Below are 27,011 nucleotides of genomic sequence, written 5' to 3'. Positions count from 1 at the left end.
GATATAACTTGCAAGCGTGTAAGTAAAGTGAAAATAGATATGATGCAGGCAAAACCATGAGATTTGCATGTCATTTACATAAGTTAAGGATACCCCCTCAATGATCTTTCAAGGTCAAATAAAGGCTGAATGAATTGATGAGTCATTGCATTGATAAACATATAGATCAGGATATATAAAGTATAGATTTTTGGATTCATTTTTCATATCACTGTTGTCCAACAAAACACTTGTACCACTGTAATATCAACTTTTCAGAAACTAAGGAAAACTATTGGCTCTAGGCTGTCGATCTTTCAGTTTATATAATTAGTTTTGTAAAGGTTTCACAATCCCAAACATGAGAAAAAAAAAAAAATTGAAAATCACTAAAATTGGAGATATACGGATTTCACCAGACTGTGATGATATGAGTATTACATGTGGAAGTTAATAATTTTTATACAGATGTTTTGGATTTCTTTTCTAAAGTTTTTCCAATTGAAAATGGAACAGTTTAGGGGGCCTGTATGAATTGATTTTGATCCCCAGTTTATGGTGTGACAGAACATATTTGGGAACACATTTGTCGTTTGTTTGGCTAAATGTTTTTCTTTCCCTGCTTGTGGCCCCCCCCCTCAGCTCTGAAGGTGGTGTTGGTTTGCTTCGAGCGGTCGTTGGGGAACCAGTGGTATCGCCTGAGCCTGCAGGTGAAGGAGATGGCTCTGAGGAAGGTGGGGGGCCTGGCTTTCTGGGACTTCATTGACTTCATTGTGCGAACCCGCATCCCCATCTTCGTCCTGCTGAGACCTTTCATACAGTGCAAGGTAAAAGCTGAACGTCATCTGTTTCTTCATTCTGTTCCTTTGCACCTCACTTGAACCACGTTACACTTGATGCATGTTTATGCATGTGTGTGTGTGTGCAGCTGCTGACTCAGCCGGCGGACTCGCAGGAGGAGATCACGGCCCGTCACCACATCGCCGACCAGCTGGAGCGCCGCTTCATCCCGCGCCCCCTGTGCAAGAGCTCGCTGTTTGCCGAGTTCAACAACGAGCTCAAGATCCTGAAGGAGGCCGTGCACAGCGGCTCGGGTCAGACAGCCACACTCAAACTCCAGCTTTACTGACACCTTTCTTTAGTTTTGTACGATAGAAAACCTATGTAGCTTTTGATCATTCATATCAAATGCAAACTTTTCACTGGACACAACCTATACAGGGTATATGCAGGAATCTTCAAGTTAATTTTAATACCTTTTTAAGACTTTTTCAAGACCTTCTCAATATTTTTTAATACCTCACCACCACTTCAAGCTGTAACCATTTACATCACTGATATTTTTAACTTAACCGTTTTAGTTTGTGATAAACACTATAGACCATTATGATACAACAGAGCGTACTTTGTGCTTCTGAATTTCCACCCGCCCGCTCTCAGAGACAATTTACGAACACACCCACAATAGCCTAGTTTTTTATGTATCTGTTCATCTTTGTTTTTTAATAAAAATGAATAAATTCACACACTTTTACGGTGTTTTTGGGACTCAAACTCTTTAAGACTTTATAAAGTCATGATAAGACTTTTTAATACTTTCTAAGGGTCTTAATTTTCCCAAAATTTATTTATCACCTTTTAATACTTTTCAAGACCCCGCGGATACCCTGCTATAGAGTGGCCATTTATAACTTTGCATCTGTAACTGTGTGTAATATCTTCCTGCCAACAGCGTACCAGGGCAAGACATCCATCAGCACGGTGGGCACGTCCACGTCAGCCTACCGCCTCAGCCTGGCCACCATGTCGCGCTCTAACACGGGCACCGGCACCGTCTGGGAGCAGGACAGCCAGCCGTCCCGCCAGCCGTCCCAGGACACACTGAGCCGCACCGACGAGGACGACGAAGAGAGTCAGGAAACCCTCCTTCCGCTTAGTTTTTCTATTCTCTTCTTGCTGTATCTGAATGTGACTTGACTGCATGTGTGGGCGTACCTGCATGTCATTTTTCAGTCCTTGCTCTCAAAACACTACCTTTGTAACTCTTAGTTGTTTCTGCCCTGCCTCTCCCCCTCCAGATGACTCAATGAGCATTCCCAGTGTGGTGAGCGAGCACGAGGCCTTCCTGCCCCGGGTGATATCACAGCGCCGCTTCTCCAGCCACGCCACGGGGTCGGCGGCCTCGCAGCCCGAGGCCCCCCGCACCACCATGCTGCCCAGCCACAGGTAACACCACCAGCAGACACATGCATGCACACAAACAGGCATCAGATTTCTTTAAGTGCACGGCCTCATGCAAATAGAGCAACACTACGCAAAAAATGTTCACCTTAACAAGTCATTCAGTCTCATTCAGCAGTCAAATCTTAATCTGAAAGTACAAGTGAAATGATAGCCAATTAGATGAGATATTCCCACTTGTTTCCTACATGTTTCCAGAATTTTCTTCTTTTGGGTTGATCTGCCTTATTCTGCCTTGTTTCTATATAGTTATACTTTATGAAACAGGTGAAATCTCATTGTAAACAAGTGGTATTATTTCATCCCACTGGCTTTAAGAGAAATAAGATTTTAGCACTGAATGAGACTTGATGACTTGTTAAGCTGAGGATTCCTTGCAGTGTGGCTAAAAACACATCCAGTAAAGAAGAAACACACACATGCAAAGGGCACATGCACACACACAAGTAACACTGTAGCACTGTGACATAGAATATCCCAAACAAGACATAAAGCACAACAGGTTGCAGTTTTAGTTAGACCAATATTCCTCAAAGGCAGAGTTCCTCTGGGGGCAGAAATAATCTCACTGGTTGAGTTAAACCTCAGTGGGCGGAGCTACATATGCACTGTTTTCTGGCCATATTATTCCACATATAATGAAGCCCTGTGAAAAATCTAGATTTTTCAAATTAGCTAGTAATCTGCCAGTAATATTTTTATTTATAATATACTACTGACATGTTGTTGTTTGTTTGCCAGTTATTGTTGGCTGGCACACTTTGACTCTGCCCACTGAGGTTCAACCAGGCTCAACCAATTAGACGCCCCTGCTTTTCAAATGTTTTTGCTCGGGTTCTGTTGCAGGTAGGAGTTTCACGACTAATATCTACAACAGAGTCCTAGCAGTTGACCTTTTTGCAAGTTTTATTGTTCATGGAAAGTATAATTTGAAATGAATATTTTGAAAAGGACCACCTGGTCATATCCCACAACCACAGTCATTCTTTCTCTGTATATCTCTGTTGATTTGTAATTTTTTACCCGGCAGCCTGAGCGCAGCATTGTGAAGTAGCTAAGGCAGTATCTGGGTAAGAATGTAAAACGTCTGCTCCAGCTTTGACTAGTTTTGCTCCAGACGTGGTCAGAGCAAAAACCCCGGCCTCCTGCCCCACTCTCCTCAGAGGAGGGGCTCGGGACTCGGGTGGCGATGGGTCTCGACTCTCCTTAAACCCCCCTTCTCCCCCTTCGCCCCCCTTTTACAGTGAACCCAATGTGCTAGATGAATCCCAGGGCCTTCTGCAGGAGGGTAACCTCTCTAGGTACAGTGGCCCTCTCTCTGTGTGTGTCCCATTGGTGCGTTCTTGCATCTGTCCGCCAGGGGGAGGGGCATCGCCTCGGGACGGCCTCCTCTATTGGCCGTCTTGCCGTTGATCACTCATCCACATCCAATCAAATCGCCTTGGCCCGTCACACTCTCCCCCTCCCCTACCTACCTGTCTCTCTCTCTCTGTGTGGGTCCAGTGTGCCGTGTTTCTGTCAACCCCTCCCCCCCTTTGAGCTCCACACTGACCCCCATCTTCTCAGCTCATCCGCTGTGCTCTCCTAACCAGGCCCTACTCCCTCCCTCCCCACTAAAGTTGGCTCGCCAACCACCTATCCCCCCCCCACCCCACCCACCTCTGGGTCAGGGAGCTCCGTCCCCCCCGTCCCTCCTCCGTTAGCTGTGGGTCTGGGCAGTCGATGTGCCATCAACAAAGTCAGCCTCTCTCGCCCATTGGTGCCATGGTGTTTTCATACTGTTTATGTGTGTATCAGGCTTCTCGCTGATCAAATTGGCCGTCCTTTTCTGGATACCAATCTGTGGGGGCACGAGGGCACTGGGGTGGCAACCTTCGTGCGGGAACAATATTTGGCTTTGCCCGTCCAGTTGCTGTCAAGTCAGTTACGTTCAATGTGCAACGTGCCGCAAACGAGAAACTAAAACACGCTACTCACATCGATCTGGCTATAAGCAAATGTTGACTCATCATTATGAAGAACTATCTTCAAATTTGACCTAATTTTTGCAACTGAATGGTAAAATTGCTCTGTTGGTACCAAAATAATCAAATGGAATATAGCATAAAAGCAACTCCCTGAAAGGAAAATGGATTAAAAAAAAAGAAGTGGGAAAACACTACAGTTGAATCCTGACTGCACTTTGTCTTGCTAGTGTTGCCATTCCAGCCCTCATTATCCCGTTGTGTTTTCAGTGTATGAATCATGGCAGCACTGTTTTCCTGCACTGTGATTGGGTGTCCTGTAACGTAACGTAATGTAATGTAATGTAATGTAATGTTATGTATGTGTTGTGTGGTGAGGGAGTGGGTAGAGTAGAAGCAACATGCCCTCTTTCACCTTTTCCTCTCCCGTTGTGGTCGCAGATTTGATCAGTAAAAGAGCACAACTGGGGAGACAGTGGCCTTTTGTTGTCCTCATCGCTGTGTGTTTCTGTTGTCTCGTGTATGTGTGTGCATCTGTATGTGTGTCTCTGTCTGTCATTCTGTCTGAATTCTTGTACCAGGGTTGCCAGTGTGCAGAGTGAACCCGGCCAGCAGAACCTCCTGATCCAGCCTCCGTTAGGAAGAAAGAGAGGCCTGAGACAGGTGAGGGCTTTTTTTCACACATACACCAAACTGCACTAGGCAAAAATTTTAGAAAAGACTTTTATTGATATGTTCTTGTTCTTGAAAAATGACATCATGGAATACAAACAGACTTTTTGGGCAAAAACAAAACTTTTATTATTATTTATTTATTTGTGATAAATACCTGAATGTTACATTAGGTATGGGTATTATTAACTGGATTTAGATGCAAGTGAATTCTATTTTCTGTTGTGCAAAACTGACATTATGCTTTTTTTTATTTTTCCTGGAAGCTGCGGCGCCCCCTGTTGTCCATTCCAAAGAACGAGCCACGTGGTCGATCTGGAGCGCGCCTCTCCACAACCCGCAGGAGCATCCAGCCCAAGAACAAACCACTGGGTAACAGCACTCACCCCTGTGTGTGTGTGTGTGTGAGTGAACAGAAATGAGAGAAAGGGAACAGCAGTGAAAGCACATGTTGTCACAAAAAAGAAAAAAAAAAAAAAAAGAATGCGTGTATACACAGCGAGTTGACTAACTACCAGACATACCCTGCACTTCAGATCAAGCACACACTTAATCAAATTTAGACTGCTCAATATATTAAAAGACCATATCTCTCCTAATTAAATAGTGCATTTTCCACAGTAATATCTGTGTGCTGACTTGAACTGACCCTTCCTCCCCATTCACAACCTCTGTCTCTGTTCCAATGCTGTTTGTTGTTCCACCGGTCACCAAACTGACTCTTCTCACTCTGTTCTGTCTCATGCCTTATGTTTCGAAATAAAGAAACTTTATTGGACTGTGAAGGTGAGACACAACCCCTAACCTCTTCCTCTCCTCCCTGCAACGGCCCACCCCCCTTCTCTGAAACCTCACCCGATAGGGCGCTCTGCATGTCTGTCTTGCATCCCCTCCCAAGCCCTGCCTACCCTCCTGTTCCCTCCCTGCCTCCATCCCCCTTGGTGTTGCTGATGTGTTAGCAAGCAGCTAGGTGGCACTGTTCTCTTTGACCACATGCACGTGTTTGTGTTTCCGCAGCGCAAGGAGACCAAAAGAGGTCGGTGACCTTTACAGAGAGCCAAGGGCAGCAGGGGTCCTCGGGGGCTGCCAAGCCTCCTACGCCGACCACCACGGACCCTCAGCCAGAGTGCAGGAGGGCGAGCCCTGCCCCCTCCAAGTCCCCCACCCTGGAAGTGCCGCCACCCTCTTCCTCTTCAGCCACAATCACTGCTGACCTGCACAGCCCTGCTAGTACACAGGTAAGACCAGCAACGTTGTACTGTTACACCAAGGGGTATAACAATACGTGGTTCAATATGAGCATGTGTATTGTTGCACCCCTAGATGAAGCACCCCTGTATTGTCACACCAAGGGGTGTTTCACCTAGGGGTTTAACACAACACATTCTCACATTGAACCGTGTATTGTCACACCCCGCTTGTTACACCTGAGTGTAACAATACATGTATTTTTACACCTAGGGTAGAAACAATACATGTCTTGATACTGAACCATATTTACTTACACCCTTACACTTGTGTATTGTTACATCTCTAGGTGTAATATGTATTTGTATTGAACCATGTATTCCTACGTCCCTGGGGGTGTAACAATACACGTATTGTTATACATGTATAATACATGTATAACAATACGTGTATTGTTACACATGTATTATACATGTATTATTACACACAGGACTGTAATAATACACGATTCAATAGAAGCATGTGTATTGTTATACTCCTTGGTGTAATACCCCTACATGTGTAACAATTCATGTGTATTGTTTGTTATACACCTAGGGGGTGTAGGAATACACAGTTCAGTACAATGACATGTATTGAACCACCTGTGTAACAATATGTGTATTGTTATGCACCTACACGTTTTCATATTGAACCATGCATTGTCACACCCCCTTGTTACACCCAGGTATAACAAAAAACCTGGGGGTGTAACAGTACACCGTTCAATATGAGTACGCGTCATGTTGTGTTACACCTAGAGGCGTAACATTACACGTACTCATATTGAAGCATGCATTCCTACACTCCTACAAGTGTGACAATGCACGCTTCAATAAGAGTACGTAATGTAACGATACACGTGCAGGTGTTACACCCTCCCTGGTGTGTAACACCTGCACGTGTATTGTTTTACATCCATAAGTGTTTAACACGTGCAGGTGTTACACACTTAGGGGTGCAGGAATGCATGCTTTAATCAAGTACGCGTGATGTTACACCTAGAGGTGTAACATCACGCGTACTCGTATTGAAGCATGCATTGCTACACCCCCTACAGGTGTAACACAATTAGGGGTGCAGGAATGCACGCTTCAATATTGTATGTCATGTTACACACCAAGAGGTTTAAAGCAATACATGTGTAGGTGTAACACGACTTGTACTCGTATTGAAGCGTGCATTCCTACACCCCTACAGGTGCAACAATGCACCATTCAATACGAGTACGCGTCGTGTAACACAACACGTACTCGTATTGAACGGCAACCACCTAGGGGTAATAACAATGCACGCTTCAATACAAGCACCCCTAACTGTGTAACACCTGCATGCTCGGTATTACACCTAGAGGTATAACGTTACACGTACTCATATCGAAGCGTGCATTCCTACACCCCCCTGGAGTGTAACACCTGCATGTGCATTATTACACCTGTAGGGGGTGTAGCAATGCTACATAATGCTAATAATAATAGCCGAATGCATGCTTCAATATAAGCACCCCTAAGTGTGTAACACCTGCACGTGTCACACACCTATGGGTGTTAAACAATACATGTGTAGGGGTTAAACCTGTAGCAATGCAAGCTTCAATACAAGCATCCATAAGTGTGTAACAATACACTGTTCAATGCGAGTATGTGTCGGTGTTACGCAACATGCACTCATATTGAAGCGTGCATTCCTACACCCCTACAGATGTAACAATGCACATGCAGGTGTTACACACTTAGGGGTGCAGGAATGCACGCTTCAATATGAGTACGTGTCGTGTAAGACAACACAGTTCAATATTAAGATGTGTACTGAAAACACATGTATATTGTTACACACCTAGGTGGCACCATTTTCTTTATACAGCCATGAGCAGCAACATTTTTTAAAGTGGCACTGACAACATTATTTGTTTGTGATATGCACTAAGCCAAAAGCCTTACACCAAGCTGTTCAGTGACTGTGTATTGTACACAGGTAGGCCCAGCAGAGGGCAGCATAGAGCAGGGTTGGTTAAGCAACGTTTAAAATTTTAAAAGTTGTACTGTTACACTAAGGGGTGTAACAATGCACCGTCCAAAACAAGTACGTGTAGTGTTTGTATTGAACTGTGTTTTCTTATGCCCCTAGGGATGACACCTACAAGTGTAATAATACATGGTTCAATACAAGTATGTGTATTGTTACACATCTAGAGGTGTAGGAATACACAGTTCAATACAACAGCATGTATATTAATACGCATGTACTGTTACAGTGTAATAATGCACAGTTCATTACGAGTATGTGTAGTGTTACACCCCCGCTGTAACAATGCATGCCTTCGTATTGAACCATGTTTTCTTATATCCCTAGGTCTAACACCCCTACGTGTGTAACGCATGTGTATTGTTACACTACACATATTGAACCTTGCACTGTTACACTCCTAGGGGTATAGGAATACATGGCTCAATACAAACACGCATATACATGTGTACTGTTACACCCCTAGGTATTATATCCAGTATGATACAAATTCACAAGCCAAAATAATACCAGGTGTAACATGTATTTGTATCGAACTGGATATAACACCCTAGGGGTGTAACAACACACATAGTCACTGAATGGCTCGGTAGAGTGTATCACAAACAGAAATGATGTCAATGCCAATTTAAAAAAAACAACAACAACAAAACAGGCAGTGTGCTGTCTGCCTCTCTCATCCCCAAAGAAACACACCTACTCCAGTGAGGCACGTTCAGAGGCACACTAAGCTAAGCTAGCTCACTACAATATGGCTTGTAATGCCATTACTGTACCAGCGACAGAAGAGCCAACAATAACCAACAAGTCTGCCGTTTGGAGCCGCTTTGGTTCCCCTGTGCATTATGAGGGTGATGGGAAGAGAGCGATGGATAAGAAAACAACAGTCTGTCACATCTGCTACACAAGAGCAGGTTCCACCTGTACACCAGTACTTCAAACATGACAGCTCATTTACGCCGACATCAACCCAGCGTGTCAACAGGTGCAACTAGACTACAACAAGGATCAACACATGCAAACTATCACTGCAGCATTTCTGCAGCCACAGCTGTTCCCAACAGATTCAAACAGGGCAAGAGAAACCACCACAACAGTTGGTACATTAGTAGCTGCAGATAGGGATCCCTGCTCTGTAGTGGAAAATGCAGGCTATCAGAACATGCTTAGTGTAATTGAGCCCATTTCATCCAGACCAGAATTCCTGCTTTGTGCTAAAAAAAGGAAAAAAAGATTATACATTACGAGCTGTTAGTGTTTTCACTTTATATGCTGCTAAGAAGACACCCTGGAGGCTGGGTCAGGTATAGCTCTATCATTGTTCAAACTAAAAAAAGATCATACTAATTACCTTTTTTGCTGTATCAAAAATGTACCGAACCATGAATTTTGTGAACCATTACACCACTAACACTGGGGCCTGAACAGCCTTGGAGTTGCATAAATTGAGTTTGACTGGAAAGCTGAGACTTTTGGATTCAATGAGCCCAATTTCATTCACATGTGATGTCAGCCATGTTATTACTGTGAAACCACTGTGTTGAAGCTTGACATCACAATATAAAAACAACCTATTATGACCTCTAGCACAATCACAGCCTTATCAAACTTCACAAGCACAATCTAGAGACCTAGGGCATTCAGAGGATGTATGGGTTTCTGAGCAATTTTCACAACAAAATGCAATTCTTACAGAAATCAACAAAAACTCCACTTCTCTCTTACACTACAGTTAAACAAAGCACACTGTGCAGCAGCTAAAACAACACACTAATGCTGATGGCAAGATACTTCAGTACGAGACCTCAGTGAGATATAGATAGATAGATAGGGTAAGTGTCCCTCTTAAGCCCACCAAATCTGCTTTTCAGACATTTTTAATATATACCGCCCCAATTTAAGTGAGAACATTTTAGTTAAAATGATAGTCTAATGTTTCATTTGAAGTGTCAATAATTCATTTATACCAATTTTTAATGTTTTTATTGTTTAATTTGTCAAAATATGTCAAAAGTCTGGCATGGGCTTAATGGGGTCTTAATGTACCCTTTAAGCCCATGGGTGTTCCAAATAAGCCCACTTCATGATTTGTTGATATATATATATATATATATATATTTAAAAATCCTAACAATCCAAACTTGTTCTATTAAAATATGTAATCTCTTAGCTCTCAATAGCTATTTTCATTTTGTCTCTACTCCTTTCCTCCAGCCTGTAAATGTCAATGTAAATTTGCCGTGTTGTCAACACAGAAAATGCTAAACTTACAACATGTCTTCTTTGGAATGTAGCCAAAAAACTATTCATGAACAAAATCAAAATTAGAATGGAAATTACTCTTCAATACTTCATCTTTCAATATGTGTTGTCATTTTGTCTGTATCTCTATCCTACATTGTATTGTTGGCATTTAGAATTGGCCAAAATTTCTGGTCCAGCCAGCTGGTGCAGATGTTTCTATCTAGATTACTGAAGACCTAATGACTGAAAGAAAAACAGTTTCCTGGTTCAATTCTAATATTTTAAGGATAATAAATGAGTCAATTTCAGTAAACAACAAATAACTAAAAGTAAAGGATCGAAAATTATGCTAATGGTAGGATAGAATGAAGGCCTATCCAGAGTGAATTGAGCTATGCAATATGGTATTTAATTATCTGAATTATCAAGCTGATGGTGAGGTAGGTGATAGGTGAGGTCAAATTTACGCAGGAAAATGGTTCAAAAGTCAAAAGGGAGAAAATCTCCACTGAAACACAGTCAAGTGGGCTTAATGGGAGCAGGTGGGCTTAAAGGGAACATCAGTGAATTTCTGGTTAAAAGTCAGAATATTTTATGCTACATAAACATGACATGAAAAAACGACATAACATGAATCTATATATGCTGCACTAACATAACATGAAAAGTATCAATTGATCATGCACTAAAGTAATTAGCTATACTCATTTACATCCACCCTAAATGGTGTGATTTTTTTTTGCTAGTGTCCCCTTTAAGCTCACTTGGTAAAAATGTTAATTAAAAAATAAATAGATACTACATGTGTATATTTATCTTAATTTAACAGTATAATAATATATTCTGCATACAAAAATGTAAACTATACATGTTTATCATGCTTTATGTCATTGCAGTGACCAATTCTATGCAGCGACTGTATTGATGCAGCATGTGGGCTGTTTGCTCGCATGCTAAAATGCATATTTTGACTTCAGAAGAAAACATTTTTCTAAATCTAGTAAAATTCTAACATATGCTTTATTTAAAACACTAATCTCTTAAATTTTGATAACAAATGAGTACTTAACAAAAGCAGGAGTAGAAATATGGAAAAAATACTGTTTTCTGAGGGCATCAAAATCACTGAAGTTTTTTTGCAACTTCTTCTGGGAGCAGCAGGCACATGTCACACGTGCTTCGATAACTCAAGATCAACAATTCTGATCGGCTTACAATAAAAAGGATAATTTATGTAACAAGCGGCTTTATTGGAAGAACCATGAACCAGCAAAAATGGTGATGTAGTTTTTTTTTTTTTTATTTGACTCAGAAGTCACAAGTGGGCTTATATGGTACGTGGGCTTAAGAGGGACACTTACCCTATACTTTATTGATCCCAAACTGGGAAATTCCCACGTTACAGCAGCATCATCAATAAGTAACATAAAATAAAATTAAGAAGTATATACAATAAACTAACCTAAGAATATGAGATGTTGAAATATGAGGCGTAATGTGACTCAAAAATGTGTCTCCCTGGTTTGTGTCACATGTTGGCAAGAAAATTAAAATAATTAACTGCAACCATGACAGAGATTTTAGCTTTTCTTGAAAATCATGAGACATGTTTTCTGCTTTTCCCATCTAGGTCCCTCCAGCCATAAGCAGCAAAGAGAAAAGGGAGCAGTGGGGCCTCCGCAGCAGCCTCTCCCCTCCCCCCTCCATCTCCCGCCCCTCCACCCCCACTCCCCCGTCTCGAACCTGCTCTCCCTTGCCCCTCTCCCGAACCTGCTCCCCTCTCCCTTTGTCCCGCACCTCTTCCCCTCTCCCTCCACCGCTCCCTGTGCTGGGGACGGCACCGGCCCCCGGTCCCCCACCGCCACCTCCTCCTCCCCCACCGCCTCTGGCTTCACTACCGGGACCGTCCCGGATCAGGGAAAGCCCTGGGGACGAGGACACGACGGCCCTCCTGCCGCGCAGCGACACCCTGCTGCAGCTCGGTGAGGACGACGGCACCGAAAACCCCCTGCTCACCCCGCTGCTGACCCCGCCCTCGCCCCGCCGACCGCCCCGTCGGTCGCCTCTGCCCCTCTCACCTGTTGACCTGGACCTGGACGAATCTCACGTCTGAGAAGGGGGACTGTGTTACTCAGGCGCAGCCAAAAGCAGAGCTGCGTTCGACAAAGCCACATAAACACACACCACCTGGGCACATGCAGGGTACAGCAAGGCCAGCGGATTGTCCTCATTACAAAACACACAACATCAGACAACATTACAGCAGGCAAACAAACATTCTCATTGAGATTTGGTTTTTCTAACACTGTAAAAGTACATGGCTTGAAAGGGAATCTGCAAGCAGGAGAGGGAAGTGTAGGGTTTCCTGTTGTCTCCACTTATCCCTGCCTCGCCAACACCACTTCAACACCAAGCAAGTGGGCTTTACACTTTTTTTTTTTTTGCCAGCTTATAAAAACTGAAGGTGACACTGTTTACATGAGCAGATGTCGGGTACGCATGTTTCACCTCCTGGTTAACTGGTGTCACAATCTGCCAACCCAATAAAACACGTTAGCGGTGATGTTTCGCCCCAGAGCGGTCTCTCATTACAACACCACTATGAACAGAAGTTAAAATCCAATCCAAAAGATGGTGATTTATTAGTAACTTGCACTATTACTACATAGGTTAAAGCTAGACTGGGGTGAGGACTGCCTACCAGCGCATGTCCTGTATCAGTGCAAATCAAGCAGGTGACACATTTACACCTCTGCTAATCAGAGGAGAAGCCAATAACGACCTGGGACTGTTGCAGGGTTCAGACTCGTTTACACTGAGCTCGAGTGTCGGACGGTCGCGGGACTGCAGCTCAGTGTAAAAGGAGCTCAAGTGTATCTACAGGCCAATAATGCTATGTAAATCCCACCAAGACTACTTGATTTCTTGCTGCTCTGTGCGTAACTCCTCGGTGTTCGTCCAGCTCCTGAATCGGTGTGATTTCTGTTTCCCTTGCTCTTAGCTTTCCCCTGAAATAGGGATGCACATTTTGGATTTTTTTTATGACCGTTAACCGACGCCCTTTAACGATTAATAACCGTTAACCGATAAGATTTAAATGCCCTTCCATGCTGCCATTCCGACATTCCGTCATTCCGACATGCTGCCATTCCGACATACCACCATTTAGACATATCACCATCCCGAACGTCCCACCATTCCGACAAGGCTTTCCATGTAAGGAAAGGTTGGAATCAGAGGGCCCTATCTTGCGCCAGACTCCCTAAACCCGCTAAGAGGCGTTCCCCCGTAAAAGTTGCTATCTTGTGCACCTCCCGCTATCCGCAAAACACCTCCGCTACCCGCTATATTATGAATAGGCGTGTTTTGGGCGTTACGCCAGTTAAACCAATCAGTGTGCCAGGTGCCATTGCCTTTAAGGGCAGGATGCGCTATCCTAAATCCTAAATCCTAAACCCGCGATGGAGAGAGGGAGGTAGATTTTCTCAGGGCTTCTACTGAGGCTAAAGCAAGTTGGCTTTATATACATATTATATATTATATTATAGGCGAGTTAATTCGGGAGGTGGAGCCACATGTGTCCAAGTGGACGTGTCACAAGGTTGTACTGATTGAGTAAAATCCCACAGACACACAAGAGGCAGAGGTGGAACTATGTGTAAACTAATTTATTGACAAGATAGATTGGGCAAATAAAATATTAAAAATAAAAATAGAGCACAGCTGCTGGCTTATGATAAAACAATAAAACGTGCTGGCGTAAGTGTCCAATTAAAACAGTCTTTCCTCTAAACAGTCTATATGAGTAATATACTCAGTCCATTCCGGCGGCGTCCCGGTATCAGTCCGACCGTGTGCGTGGCGAGGCTCCGTCGGGGCGTGCATTGAAGCCGCCTGGGCGCACTCTCCTAACAGCCCAAACTTTAGGGATAGCGGATAGCGGGTGGTCTGCGCAAGATAGCAACTTTAGGGATAGCGCATGAAACACACCCACGGACACACCTCCAGGCGCAAATGACGAGTCGGCATAACGGATAGCGGGTAGCGGGTGGCGCAAGATACCGTTTAGGGATAGTGGAAGTTCCTAAATCCGCAATTTGCGGGTAGTGGGTAGTGGCAGCGGATAGCGGGTGGCACAAGATAGGGCCCAGAGAGTCACTGACTCGGCGCTGTCCGGTGCTGAACTGCAGATTTACAATGACGGCAAATAGTTAGATTACTCATCTAAAATGTAAAAAAAAAAAAAAAAGCTACAAGCTTTAGATATAATTAACAGTACTGTAGGCTTCAATCGTCTGCTATTGCTTTTTAAATTATGTCGAGAGCGAGCGCGCTGGTGATTTCTTTAATTGTGTTCTGCTTCATTTCCAAAATAAAGTTTGAGCTTCTGAAATCTGATTTTTAAACAGTTCTGATGGAGCTCAATGTTTATCTGGATGATGCGGCTTCATTCCGAACAATTTTACTGTAAACCTGGACGACCCGCGACGTGTCTGGAGATAAAAAAATAATATTCAATGTAATGTGTGTTTTGTGCGTAATTGCATACAAGGATACACACCCTCCCCTACTGTACAACACGAAGGAGACTGGAATTAGTCAGTGACGTCAGGTGTCATCTGCAGAGCCGTCATTGATATCTGTAATATTAATGTTGCATATGATGCCAGCGTGCATGGAGACACACGGGCTCAATGGAGAGCTGCGCTCCAGCTGGCTGCTGTGACAGGTCACTGACACTGTGTTTCTGCTTACAGTCAGTGATCCCTGAGATTCAGACATGAATCTAACATGTTTCACACTAGCCCGAGTTACATTAATACGTGTACTAGACATATTATATTTCCCGTTTCAGGAGTTTTTAATAATAGATTGGAGGGATGTCGGAATGGCGGTTGCCTCCCCTATTATTATTATTATTATTTTTTTTTTTTTTTTTGAGTACTGTGACCCATTCAAAAGTGCCATGACAAAAAAATTCTCATGGGCTTTATTTATTTATTTTTAAATGTGCAAAAACAGCCAAATAAACATCAACCAAATGAACAAAAACAACAAAATATCAGGATTTTTCTCATCTCAAACAGCACTGCATACACCTTTTTGCTCTCTTCATCTTCGCTGTAAAGTGGGCTGTGATGGAAAGCACGTGATGGCATGTGTTGCACCTGTCGACACGCCCCCATGAGTTGATTGAATTACGAAGCTTAAAAACAAAATTGACCGTTAGTATTAATCGGTTAGAGTTACTGTTATCGGTTAACGGTTAACCATGTGCATCCCTACCCTGAAACCAAACTGTTCTTTCCCGGGTCTGGAATAGTTTTAAGTAGCTCATTCACTGGTGTTAAGTTGTCAAAAGTGTACAAATACCTCAATCTCGCCCCTCCCGTCACCTCTTCCCCGTCTCCTATTCCCTCCCTTTTCCATTCGTTTTCTGCCCCCATCCCCTCACACTCTGAGGGCTGAATGTATATTTCAGGCAACCTCTCTTGCCTATCTCTTTCGTAGAAACACGAGATGATGTTGTGCTAAAACACTGCGAGTTTTGCGTTTGTATTTGCCATCAAGCTGGTCTGTTTTACCCACTAACATCAGAGATTTGAGATATTTTATTTTTTTGTTTTATTTTTTAAAACATCCTATAATTATTATAAATATTGTTACATTTACCGACTGAATTGTATAAAAGCAGAAATGTTTAAAGGACTGATATTTAAGTAATTCTTGGATGTTAATGTTTAGAGGAACGTAAAGATATATGAGATGAAAAAAGCAGATGTTATAACTAATAACTGTACTATAACGTACCAAGTGTTAGTCATGTTAAAGATGAGGGCAATGGAAATGTTTGTGTAAAGTTAAACATATCAAGAGCCATTCTAATATTGCTATTTATGTGGTTGAATTGAAGCGTTCTTCATTCAATCCAGCACCTATTTATTGAATGAACTAGATGAAATATACAGTTTATGTATTTTAAACATAACGTGCTCAAAAGGAACAGGAGCAAGAAATGGTTTAATCCATATTTGCTGAGTCTGAGATTTTATATTTTGAAAGATTATTATAAGTTACAGCTCAAGGATTTATTCTTGGGGTGTGTCTGGTGCGTGCAGCACTGTTTTTAGTGTGTCTGCACCGTAAGAAAAATGCCCATCATAACAAGTAATTTAATCTCGCATTCAGTGTTTGATTTGTTTTTCCTCAAAAAGATGAAAAATCTTTGAATGCGGTGACCTGTCTTGTTTTAAGACTAGTGAGACTGCATTGGAAATGGGGGAAACGGTTGGCAGTTAGAAAAATGGGATTTCACAGACAGTGAGCAGCGTGTTAAAATGGACTTGTTTTGCACAGTCCGTTGCAATTCTAGATTATAGATTATGGCTTCAGTAGCAGATTGACCAGTACAGGGAGATCTGCAGCTGACAGCCGTAATTGTACAATCATGATGTCGACCGCATTTTCCATGACATAAAACTATATTTATTGTGCTGCTCAGTTTGTCATAGCAGAATATTTTATTTGTAACCAAAGATACTGTATCTCATTTCACTACTCTCCAAAGTCCAGCTTAAATTGGCGATTGAGAAAATCTAACACTGACAGATTAAAGGCTTACAATAATTTCCTAATATTACCGCAGTGTTTATCATGTTTTAAGTGTCTGTGAAGCTGTCTTTTGTAACAGCGTGGCAAAACGTTTCCTCTTCTTGCAACTGTGTTTTAGCGATACAGTAGATAGCAGTTACCTCGTTGCTCATTCCATGCCTTAATAGAGAATTATTAGAGTATAACCCTGTCAATGTCTATGATTTATTCTGACCTCCCCCCCATGGCACAGGACTCGGTACAGTCCGGACGAGCAGCAACCTAACCTGCAAATGTTTTCTGTGAACTTTTCAGAAGGGGAGAACAGATTAAGTTGAGCCTGAATGGCAGTAAACATGTTTGAGGCTTTATTATAAATTACTTTAAAGCTGTATAAGGTACAACATGACAACATGAACTTGGCATAACTGTTGGCACAATTTGCATTGATTTTTTTGTGAATGGACAACACTTTTAAAACTTAATGTATTAATTTCCATAGATGCCCAGGAACTTAAAAAGTTTTTAAAATGTGATAGAAATTTTGCTGCAGTAAAAACATCAGGCACAAAGTACTTATACTCTGCTCTCCCCTGCTGATGAAAAGTCCTCATGACAACAATATGACAATATTGACAATAGTGACGATATTAATCACAACGTGCAGGACTGACATGTGCCATCATGCACACCAATTCACTGTGAGCGTCTTGTTTCCAGCTGCCTCTTTACTGTGCGTCATTTCTGTGTTCAACATGCATCAGATTTCTTTAGGATATTTGTGAAAATCCAGGCAGCATCTGGATATTTACTTGGCACAGGATGACTTTTCTGTAACTGAAGAATATGTTGCGTTTACCTCAAACTTCTTGGACAAGCTGGGGGAATTTTCGTGTCCACTATTGTATGCAGTATACAGTAGAGAGCTGATGTGCTGTTTGATGGGTGGTTTTATCTCTAGAAGTACCATGGGTGCAGGTGCGTTTTTAGCCTCAGTGGTCCCAGTGGGAATAGGTGCAAATGATCAACTTTTTATAGGGCCCCTTTATAAATTTTCATCCCAGTCTACAAACACTTAAATTGTGCAAATTTGCAATGCATTTTATTGCCAGTGTATTAGTGTCAAATGATCTTTGGATATCAGAGAAATGGTATCGCAATAATAACGGAAATCACAGCCTCAATTGTTAATTTATAGTTTGAATCAATGCGAGAATGACACTGAATTTGACAAATGATGGCTTTTACGTTTACTAAAGAAATCAGTGTCATCTTAAGATACATGATATCTAAATTTGTCATATTGCATGAAAATAAGTTAAGAAAGACAAAATATATTTTGGTCTCTCTGATGGAGGGCAATGAATGTGAACTAAGGGGGAGAAATTGGCATATTTTGAATACATTCTCGCCTTCAACACAATGTTAAATCATAAACCTTGGTAATATATATTAAGGAACCAAATCCAGGTGAACTGAATCTTAATTTTAGTTTACCAAATTTTTACAGTCAGAAGTGGTGCATACCTGATTAAAAGCAAACAACAAATATTTAAATAACCACAAACTACTTCATGTTCAGAGTAAATTTGATCCTGCAATTTGGGATGAAGTCTCATATAAAGCAGCACCTGGGCTCTGGAAAACACTCTGATTTAGTTACAGGGCCACTGAAACACTGAATCTGGGTTCCCTTTAAATATACTGTATGTCTATGTCATCATTATGTTGTGTCTTCTTTGTGCAATGTCAGAATAAAGCTATATTAAACTATTTGAATTATCATAAATAAATGGATATTGTTTACAATGGCCTTTCTGTCTTCAATTTGTTTGTTTTGTTTTTTTTTTTTTTTTCCCATTTCCACACAACTAAACCAGACTAGGTCTATGCCATGTGTGTGTGGATGTGTGCTCACAATTAACACTGAAAATACACTGAGTCTCTGGATACGTTTTATTATAATCATGAATAGAGCAAATATGTGCTGTATCCAAATTTAGCAATAAAATGTGAGATATGAAAACACGTGGACAAAATGATCTAGGAATAAATTATAAAACACAAAAAAGCTTATTGCTGTACAACCCGCAAATGTCATTAATTATACAGTAGGTAAACATAATACAGGACAGCCATTTTCAGTTTTATCAATGCAGGTAAAATATTGAGTAATTGCTATATTAAGATTGTATTTATTTTACTATTATTAAACTTTGAATCAGTATCATAAATCATATGCATCATATTTTATTGAGGCACAATGCATTCATGTTAATTACAATATAAATATAAATATTACCTTGATCAATGATAGTCAATATATGGATGCAGTCAGACTACTTCAATTTACCAGCCACACACGATATACCTTCACTCACCATGACATCAAGTTCAGTATATAAAATATGTCAATTAACAAATTCCTTATTTTAGTAGTAGTTCAGTTCCTTGTGTGCTTTCTCTGAGCTTTCAATTGTGACCCTGGAGTTTTCAGAAACAACTACATTTACATGCAGCCTGAGAATTAGGAAATGCTGTTTGGCCCAATTTGTTACCTGACCTGAGTTGCCCCTGGTGTAAGATAGGGTTAAACAATATATCATCATCAGATATGAACACGCATGACATTATCTCAAAAAGGATATAGACGATATCAAATGGGGTTAGGGTTAGTTTTAGACAGTGGTTGGTCTGTTCTGATTAAAAAAAAAGGCTATTTTGTGAATTAACTGCATTTTTTTTCATCCACTTGGTATTATTGCACTGATTGTTCAAGAATGCTGAATTTTCATTGCTGTTAAAATTAAGATATGGTTGAAGCATTGTGCATAAGCAAAGGCTACCACAAAATGTTAGATTTTATGATTATTATTATTTTTTTTAATTTATTTTAAAACAGCCTGAAACAGTGATTGGTCTGTTCTGATCAAAATACTTTGTTTAGTACACCCAGTTGGTGTTTTATGACAATTTTTGAAGAATACTTAATTTTCATTTTTGTTGCACTTACAGTTTCAAATAAGTGAATCCATAGTCATATCAGTTATTCTATTGCTATTGAGATATTTAGCATAAATTCCAAGGTATGAAATTTTGTCCATATTGTGCAGCTCTAGTATAACATTAGTATTTCATTCAAGGTTATTTTCATTGGCTGTTAAGGCTTCCTTGGCACATATCCGATAATCTAAACCTGGGGCCAGACACAAAAGCATCATTCCATATCATTTCAATAAATGGCCCACACATTTGGGTCTCAAAAAATTCTGAAAATTTTCACCAGTTGTTCCTTATTTATTCAACAGGCACACTGTAAAATTGTAGTTTGCTCGGATGGATACTTTTTGAGATATGGCCAATTTAGTGAGAGAATATGTGTCGATTTTGGTGCGATTTTCATGCGTCCTTATTTTTCCTCCATTTTCAGGAGTCAATATCTCAGGAACTACACCACATAGGAAACTGAAATTTGGTACGATAATACACCTCCACCAACTCCCTCAGAATATACAAAAACATCTGTCATGTATCATAGCTGGTAGGCATGCCAGCCCCTCAAAAATGGAGAAAAAAAAATTACTCAGGTTTCGTGGTTGACCATGTTTGGGCCTTCAGAAAACACCTTTGTATTTGCCCCAGCTTCTTGATTTTTTCAGAGCTTTGAGATACATACATGGACTGTTCAAAGCATTAATAAAAAAATTTTAAAAAAGTTTTCGTGTCAGATTTTTATTGGCCCATAACTGCATGTGGGAATGTATGACAAAATCTGATATCCGTTTTAATTTAAAGTTCAAAGCTTACTCTTTCTTGGGATATAAAACAATTTTTCTTTATGCAATTTCTTCATTTTTATTTTTGATCCCAAATAAGCTAGTTCACCACTAGCGCATATTGAAATTCCTCAATGTTAGACCATTGTAGCTTGCTTCTGTGTCTTATATTCATTAATTGTTTATTATTTGATCATTATTAAGATAATCACACAAAAGTGGTTTCAATTTGTAAAGTAGTCAATTTTATGCATATTTTATGCATGGTGAAATTCAGAATGGGCACTTTACTGTGGAAATAGCCATTTGGAAGAGAAAACCCGACCTGTATCAATGTGCAGCTTAAGAGATTTGGTAAAAAGTTCATGAAAATGTTGATGTTGTGACAAATAAATGCATTTCTGATGCAATGGTCATTATATTTTAGGTTAATAATGAACAAATAATAAACAATAAAAGAATATAAGACACAGAGGCAAGCTACAATGGTCTAATATTGAGGAATTTCAATATTCACAAGTGGTGAAATAGCCCCATATTTGGGATCAAAAATAAAAATGAAGAACTTTAAGCTTTAAATTAAAACAGAGATCAGATTTTTTCATACATTCCCCTCATGCAGTTATGGACCAATGAAAATCTGACACGAAAACTTTTTTTTTTTTTTTTTTTCCCGGATTTGGAGAGGCTGCCATCCAGAAACTGATGCATACATCTGACTGACCATTAATGCTTTGAACAGTCCATGTATGTATCTCAAAGCTCTGAAAAAAAAAAAAAAAAAAAAAAATCAAGAAGCTGGGGCAAATACAAAGTTATTTTCTGAAGGCCCAAACATGGTCGACCACGAAACCCGTATAATTTTTTTCTCCATTTTTGAGGGGCTGGCATGCCTACCAGTTACAGATGCTTCTGTATATTCTGAGAGAGTTGGTGGAGAAGTATTATCGTACCAAATTTCAGTTTCCTATGTGGTGTAGTTCTTGAGATATTGACACCTGAAAATGGAGGAAAAATAAGGACGCGTGAACATCGCACCAAAATCGACACATAACCCCCTCACTAATTCATTTCATTTCATTCAAGGTTATTTTCAATAACCGTTGAGGATTCCTGGGCAGAAATCGGATAATCTAAACCTGGGGCCAGACGTATAAAACTCTATGTAGATTCATGACTGAAACTGTGTGCGCGCACAAAGCGAGAAATGTACAGACGCCTTCTTCTCGTCAGATTTCTAAAGCCGCTTCCGTTTTATAAACCTCAGTCTTTGTGTAACTGTTCGCACGTGCACGAGCCTCATGCCCACTCCCACAATCAGCCATATATGCAGGCTGACACACCAAATACCAAAGACCTTGCTACTCATTACGTTTTTTTAGACATGGCAACTAAAAGGACAGCGGGGTCCTTGAACAGCGCCAGAGCCGCCACTGCTGCACGTCATTACGCACAGCCATTACGCACGGATCAGCCCGTTCATAACGCTCATCATGACTTTTAATTGATCATAAATGTGCCTCTAAATAAATCCACCCATTAACTCATCTGCATTATGTTAACACACTGCAACACACATATTCTCATTCAGAAATATAGTAAAAACAAAGAAAATAGGCTTGTACAAAAATCATACAGGCACAATGAAATTGGATATTAAGAACACCTAATATATTTAAATACAGTATAAAGTTAAATAAAGTTAATATAATAATGTAGAATAAATTTCCACTTTCATGTTATTTTTTAATCACTTCCCCACCAGCCTGCAGCCAAAACTGCGCATATGGTGTGAAGTATGCGGGAAGTGCGCACATTTCTCACCGCACGTCCTTTTTCAGAAATATTAATTTATGTGTAGAAAACAGCGTATATTTTTGTGCCTACGCAGAGTTTGTACACTTGGCCCCTGGAGTATCTGTTTATTTATGTGAAATATTTAAAATATTAATATTAACTATTAATAATAATATATAAAACTACAGAACACACTTTTTTAAACATGCTATTGGTCCATACATGGCTCCACAACACACTTTTAAAAGCAGCTTACGTCTAACTGGTATACACAAACGCGGAGAATTAAGGGAATAATCTAAATTTTCAAGGATGTGATATTTGGGCAGTGCTTTAAAGTGCAGAGTATCCATCAGTCAGTAAGAAAAGTATATCACTAATGAGGCTAAACAGATCAAAATACAGATAGGGGCGCTGCGAAATCTCCGGAGCTGACACTTTTCCAAACCAAATAATAACGACCAACACCGAATAGAAGTAATATCCGTTTCCACAACAATACTCCTACTTTCCCGAATAGCGGACTCAGATGCACCCATAAATTCAATATTCAATCGCCATAAGCCGACAAAACCAACCTCATGAGCCAACAGGACAAAACCCAACAGCAAAGCGATCAACTCCACTAAAGGCCACAGCAACGCGCACTGACAACTTGTCAGGCATACCGATCCATTCTATGACAACCATATGACAGCATTAATGGATAAGCACGGACACTTTGACACTCGTCACCATCTGCATCGATCCACCCAGCACAACAGCATGGCCAGTGCACGGACCAGCACCATAAAGCAGGCTGATAAAATATGCTTTGACTCACCAACGCTGAGGGCTCACATCAAGAGACAGGCGGCGCGGCGGGTCTTCCTCTGGGAAAGCTTTTCCATAACTTCAGGGATGAAACCAGCATGGCCACTGCGTTGAGTCGCGGTTGTCCCATCAAGGTGGAAAAGTTCTTCTCTGACTTGAAACCCGCGATGAGTTTTCCCAGCAGTCTGAGTGACGACACCTTCCCCTGTGTTACCTTTCCCAGCTTCACGCCCCGAACCGCGGCTGGGGGCTCCGGGCGCTACGCTAGCCTAGCCTAGCCTAGCCTAGCCTGGCTCGCAGCTTCAGCAGTCCGGGCCAATTCCGCTCGAGGAACTCGCACTTTACTTGCCGTGCAGTGGTGAACAAACTACACACTGCAACAGTAAACAACACGGGCGGTATCTTTCTCGTTACTTACGGATATTTCGCTCAAACAACTCCCGCACTCACTGCAGCTGCAGCCACTACTACACCTGCACATGGCACTCACAACGCCGAAAACATTTCCTTACTACGTCAGACGCACACATTACGCACAGTGCCACCTTGTTAAAGGGGCAAGACTTGGCTCATGAGGTTGCTGGTGGTCACCAAGGCCCCTTATTTCCAGTTTCTCCCCCAAATGAACTGTTTCAAACCTATTCTCGAGTATAAAATCCACCTCTTTCATTTTCTCAAGTTAGCTTAGCTACGAAAGTCTGCCCTGTTCTTCCCGACTGTAACGCCACTGCTGAATTCCAAGCGTGGCCCTCTGGCTGAAGGATAGCTGATCAACTCTGAAATATGAAATGACACAGTAGTGGGGCCAGGGCTGTGTGCCTCACTTGTCATCAAATTCGTGTGATCTGCAGTGAATACACTAAAACTCGGCACATGCGTATTTTCCCACATGCAATACACACTGCACTGTGAGAGAGAGACTGGCCCCACATTCACCATAACCAAGCATACTGCAGACAGGAATCAGGAGAACACACTCTGAAGCAGCAAGGAGGGACCAATACACATGAACTAAAATGACACAGGATTCAGGAAGATGCTATATGTATAGATAAGAAATTATCGCATATTATAATTTGAGAAGTAATTAAGTTGATTAAAATCATCCTTTGCAGTTTTTTTTTTTTTTTTTTTTTTTTGTGGCGACCTAATCCTGCTTACCAAAAAATTAAAGACACTCTTGCATCAGTATTCTGCCTGAAGTCACTCATGACATTTTGGTATTCCTGCTTGTAGGTATTTGATTTGATTTTCTCCTGCCATCTCACACTAAATTTAAAAGTTGCAAGTAATATGAGTAATATGTACTTTTGTAAATTGTACTTCCAAAACTACATGCTTTGTGGATCCAACACAACTTCCTGAGTGACTGAGTTGGCTGCTGTAGAGATGTTTTAACTCCAGGCTGTATGTAAATATAGTGTGTTTTCTCCCTTCTACCAGGGCCGTGTTGTGCTCAATCCCTAAAGGGACTCTAAAAATACTGTAATCCTTAAAGCTTAAGCAGGTAACTTTACTGTCATAATTTTGAGAACCATTATACGCAAAGGGACCAATCCAAACTAAACACACTGAAAGAAAAATCCTATCATCTGGGCTGCTGCTGGGGCAATAATGTCATTTGGGAGTGATTTAAACGAGGTACTGATTCTCTGGTGGGTGCTGTTTGAGGTCTTTGAGTTCAAATCTTTGATGAAAGTCCACCCACTCTATAAAGTTACCAACACAAGCTTTTTGCATTTTGGACCACTATGACTGCTGGGTTTGGTGTTTTTTTTTTTTTTTTTTTTTTTTGGTTGGTTGATTTTACAAATGCAACTGCTTGATTATTTACATCTCACTATTTGAAAATTATTTAGTCAGCTCCACATAGGGCAGTACAAAACCAAAAAAACAAAACAAAACAAAACAAAAAACAATTGCATTATTGATTACTGTAATTCCCAAACTACCAGCAGTGGCAATTTCTTCCCTGAGAGAGAAGAGATTTCCATCATTTCTCAAAGTTAATGCAGGCCCACCGTCCACACATGATTTTGCATCACTGAGGATGAAACTCTCCTGAATATGGCTCCAACTTTACATCTTGAGAAAACATTCTTTGGCATTGCTCCACACTTGTATTCCCTGCAGGAGGAGCGGAAAAGTTTCAATCAACAGGTTGCTCTCTGAAGGCACGGCTGGTTATATAATGTTTCATTTCAGCTTTATTCTAAAATGAGATTCTTAAAACATATTTATTTCACTTTTTACTTCCTTAAATATCTCTATCAGCATATTTGATAGGTGACCTACCTTCTTGCACATGCTAATTTGCATGATGGCATAGTTGATGAGTGCCTCCCGTAAATCTTTGTCTTTCTGCTCTTTGAAGCGTTGCATGTCCACCCATCCTCCCTCAACATGCTCTCTGCAATGACACACATCCACAAACACAGCAGAAAGGCTCAAACATTTGATATTTTGTTTGCATGAGCCCAAGCTTGTGGGCATGTAGTAGTTTTTGATTTTGCTTCACAGAAACTGTTAAAAACTTGCCTAAGTTGTAAGCCGTATTATCCAAGCTGCACAACACTTCAAAGTAACAATTTAAAACATTTTCTTTGGAATAAATCTCCAAGAAGTGCAGAGTATAAATACCACAGTGATGCCCCACTTATCAACAAACATGACCATACATCAGTGCTCACTTTATCAGCACAAAACACAACTTGCATGATGTCCCATGGTGTTTGTTTCACATCCAAAGTGAATCGTTCAAAATCTCTGGCAGATTTTAGTGGTGCACAGGACTCACTCGCACTCCGCTGTTTTCTCCTTGACGGATTCTTCCCCTTCTGCTATCAGCTCCTCCAGCAGCTTGAGCCTGGCCTCCCTCTGCTCAGGAGCCTCTTGACCAAAAAGCTTGTTGGTCATCCCTTTGAAAGAGAATGTCCGCACAATCTGAGGACCACCGAGAGAAAGGGAGAAATAAGATTTAAGCTGCAGGCTCATCAGGACTCCCTTACCTGATTTTCTGGTTATTTTCAAAGGACCCTGACAGGACACGTAGCACTTTTACATGTTAAAGAGTGCCATGTGTGCTACATTTAAAATATTTTAAATTCTAACGAGTGCCTTGCTTCAAACAGGAGGCATCTGCTCAATTTGCTCATTTCTGAGGGGACAATTTTTTTCCAATTCCATGCCAGTTATTATTGTTTTTCAATTGCAGGACTTGATTGTATTCCCCCCATCTCTGATTCAGGTCAAACAAAGTTAAACTCTTGTATTTCTCATAATTCTGGTGAGGGGGGTCAGGTGAGACTGGAGGGTGTTTAGCTCAAGTCTTCCTCAAAGACATAAACAATGGGCTAAATTAAAAGTTACAAATCCGGCCTGATTCCCTAAGAAAACAGGACAACTTTCAGTCTTTGTAATAAAGGAATACATCATGCATGAACTATGTGTTATCACATGAATATACCCCTGTAGCCAGTTCCTCGCGTTGCTGCTTCTTGGAGACGAGATCCTGCGTCGCCATCTCCAGCTCAAACTGGGTCAGCTCATGTTTCCTACACACCGCCCTGCCAAAGCAAAGTGTACAACATGACACACTAATGGTCTTCAGAAGCATCTGGAAAACTACTAGGACAAGAATGGAAAAGTAATACCAAATCTTGATATTCTTAACCATTTTCTT

At 41.1% G+C, this 27,011-nt stretch overlaps 2 protein-coding genes across 2 annotated transcripts in view; one reads left to right on the top strand and one right to left on the bottom strand.

Annotated features, from left to right (window-relative positions):
* unc80 (unc-80 homolog (C. elegans)) overlaps positions 1–12,915 on the top strand; it is a 78,984-nt gene extending 66,069 nt beyond the window's left edge. Inside the window, exons 56-64 of the mRNA XM_030070545.1 lie at positions 622–806; positions 908–1,073; positions 1,712–1,891; positions 2,058–2,205; positions 3,465–3,521; positions 4,766–4,847; positions 5,123–5,228; positions 5,880–6,094; positions 11,983–12,915. Of these exons, the coding sequence (XP_029926405.1) occupies positions 622–806; positions 908–1,073; positions 1,712–1,891; positions 2,058–2,205; positions 3,465–3,521; positions 4,766–4,847; positions 5,123–5,228; positions 5,880–6,094; positions 11,983–12,465 (1,622 nt within the window). The 3' untranslated portion in view covers positions 12,466–12,915. The remainder of the gene's footprint in view (positions 1–621; positions 807–907; positions 1,074–1,711; positions 1,892–2,057; positions 2,206–3,464; positions 3,522–4,765; positions 4,848–5,122; positions 5,229–5,879; positions 6,095–11,982) is intronic.
* Positions 5,070–27,011, bottom strand: part of LOC115372541 (sorting nexin-4-like) — a 28,986-nt gene continuing 7,044 nt past the window's right edge. Inside the window, exons 11-15 of the mRNA XM_030070535.1 lie at positions 26,796–26,895; positions 26,127–26,272; positions 25,625–25,739; positions 23,340–25,456; positions 5,070–5,244 (exon numbers count right to left, since the gene is read on the bottom strand). Coding sequence (XP_029926395.1) covers positions 25,409–25,456; positions 25,625–25,739; positions 26,127–26,272; positions 26,796–26,895 — 409 coding nt within the window. The 3' untranslated portion in view covers positions 5,070–5,244; positions 23,340–25,408. The remainder of the gene's footprint in view (positions 5,245–23,339; positions 25,457–25,624; positions 25,740–26,126; positions 26,273–26,795; positions 26,896–27,011) is intronic.

The sequence above is a fragment of the Myripristis murdjan genome, chromosome 2, assembly GCF_902150065.1.
Source record: "Myripristis murdjan chromosome 2, fMyrMur1.1, whole genome shotgun sequence".
In the NCBI taxonomy this organism is placed as follows: Eukaryota; Metazoa; Chordata; class Actinopteri; order Holocentriformes; family Holocentridae; genus Myripristis; species Myripristis murdjan.
The sequence above is the reverse complement of the archived record's forward strand: the minus strand, read 5'-3'. Positions and strand labels throughout refer to the sequence as shown.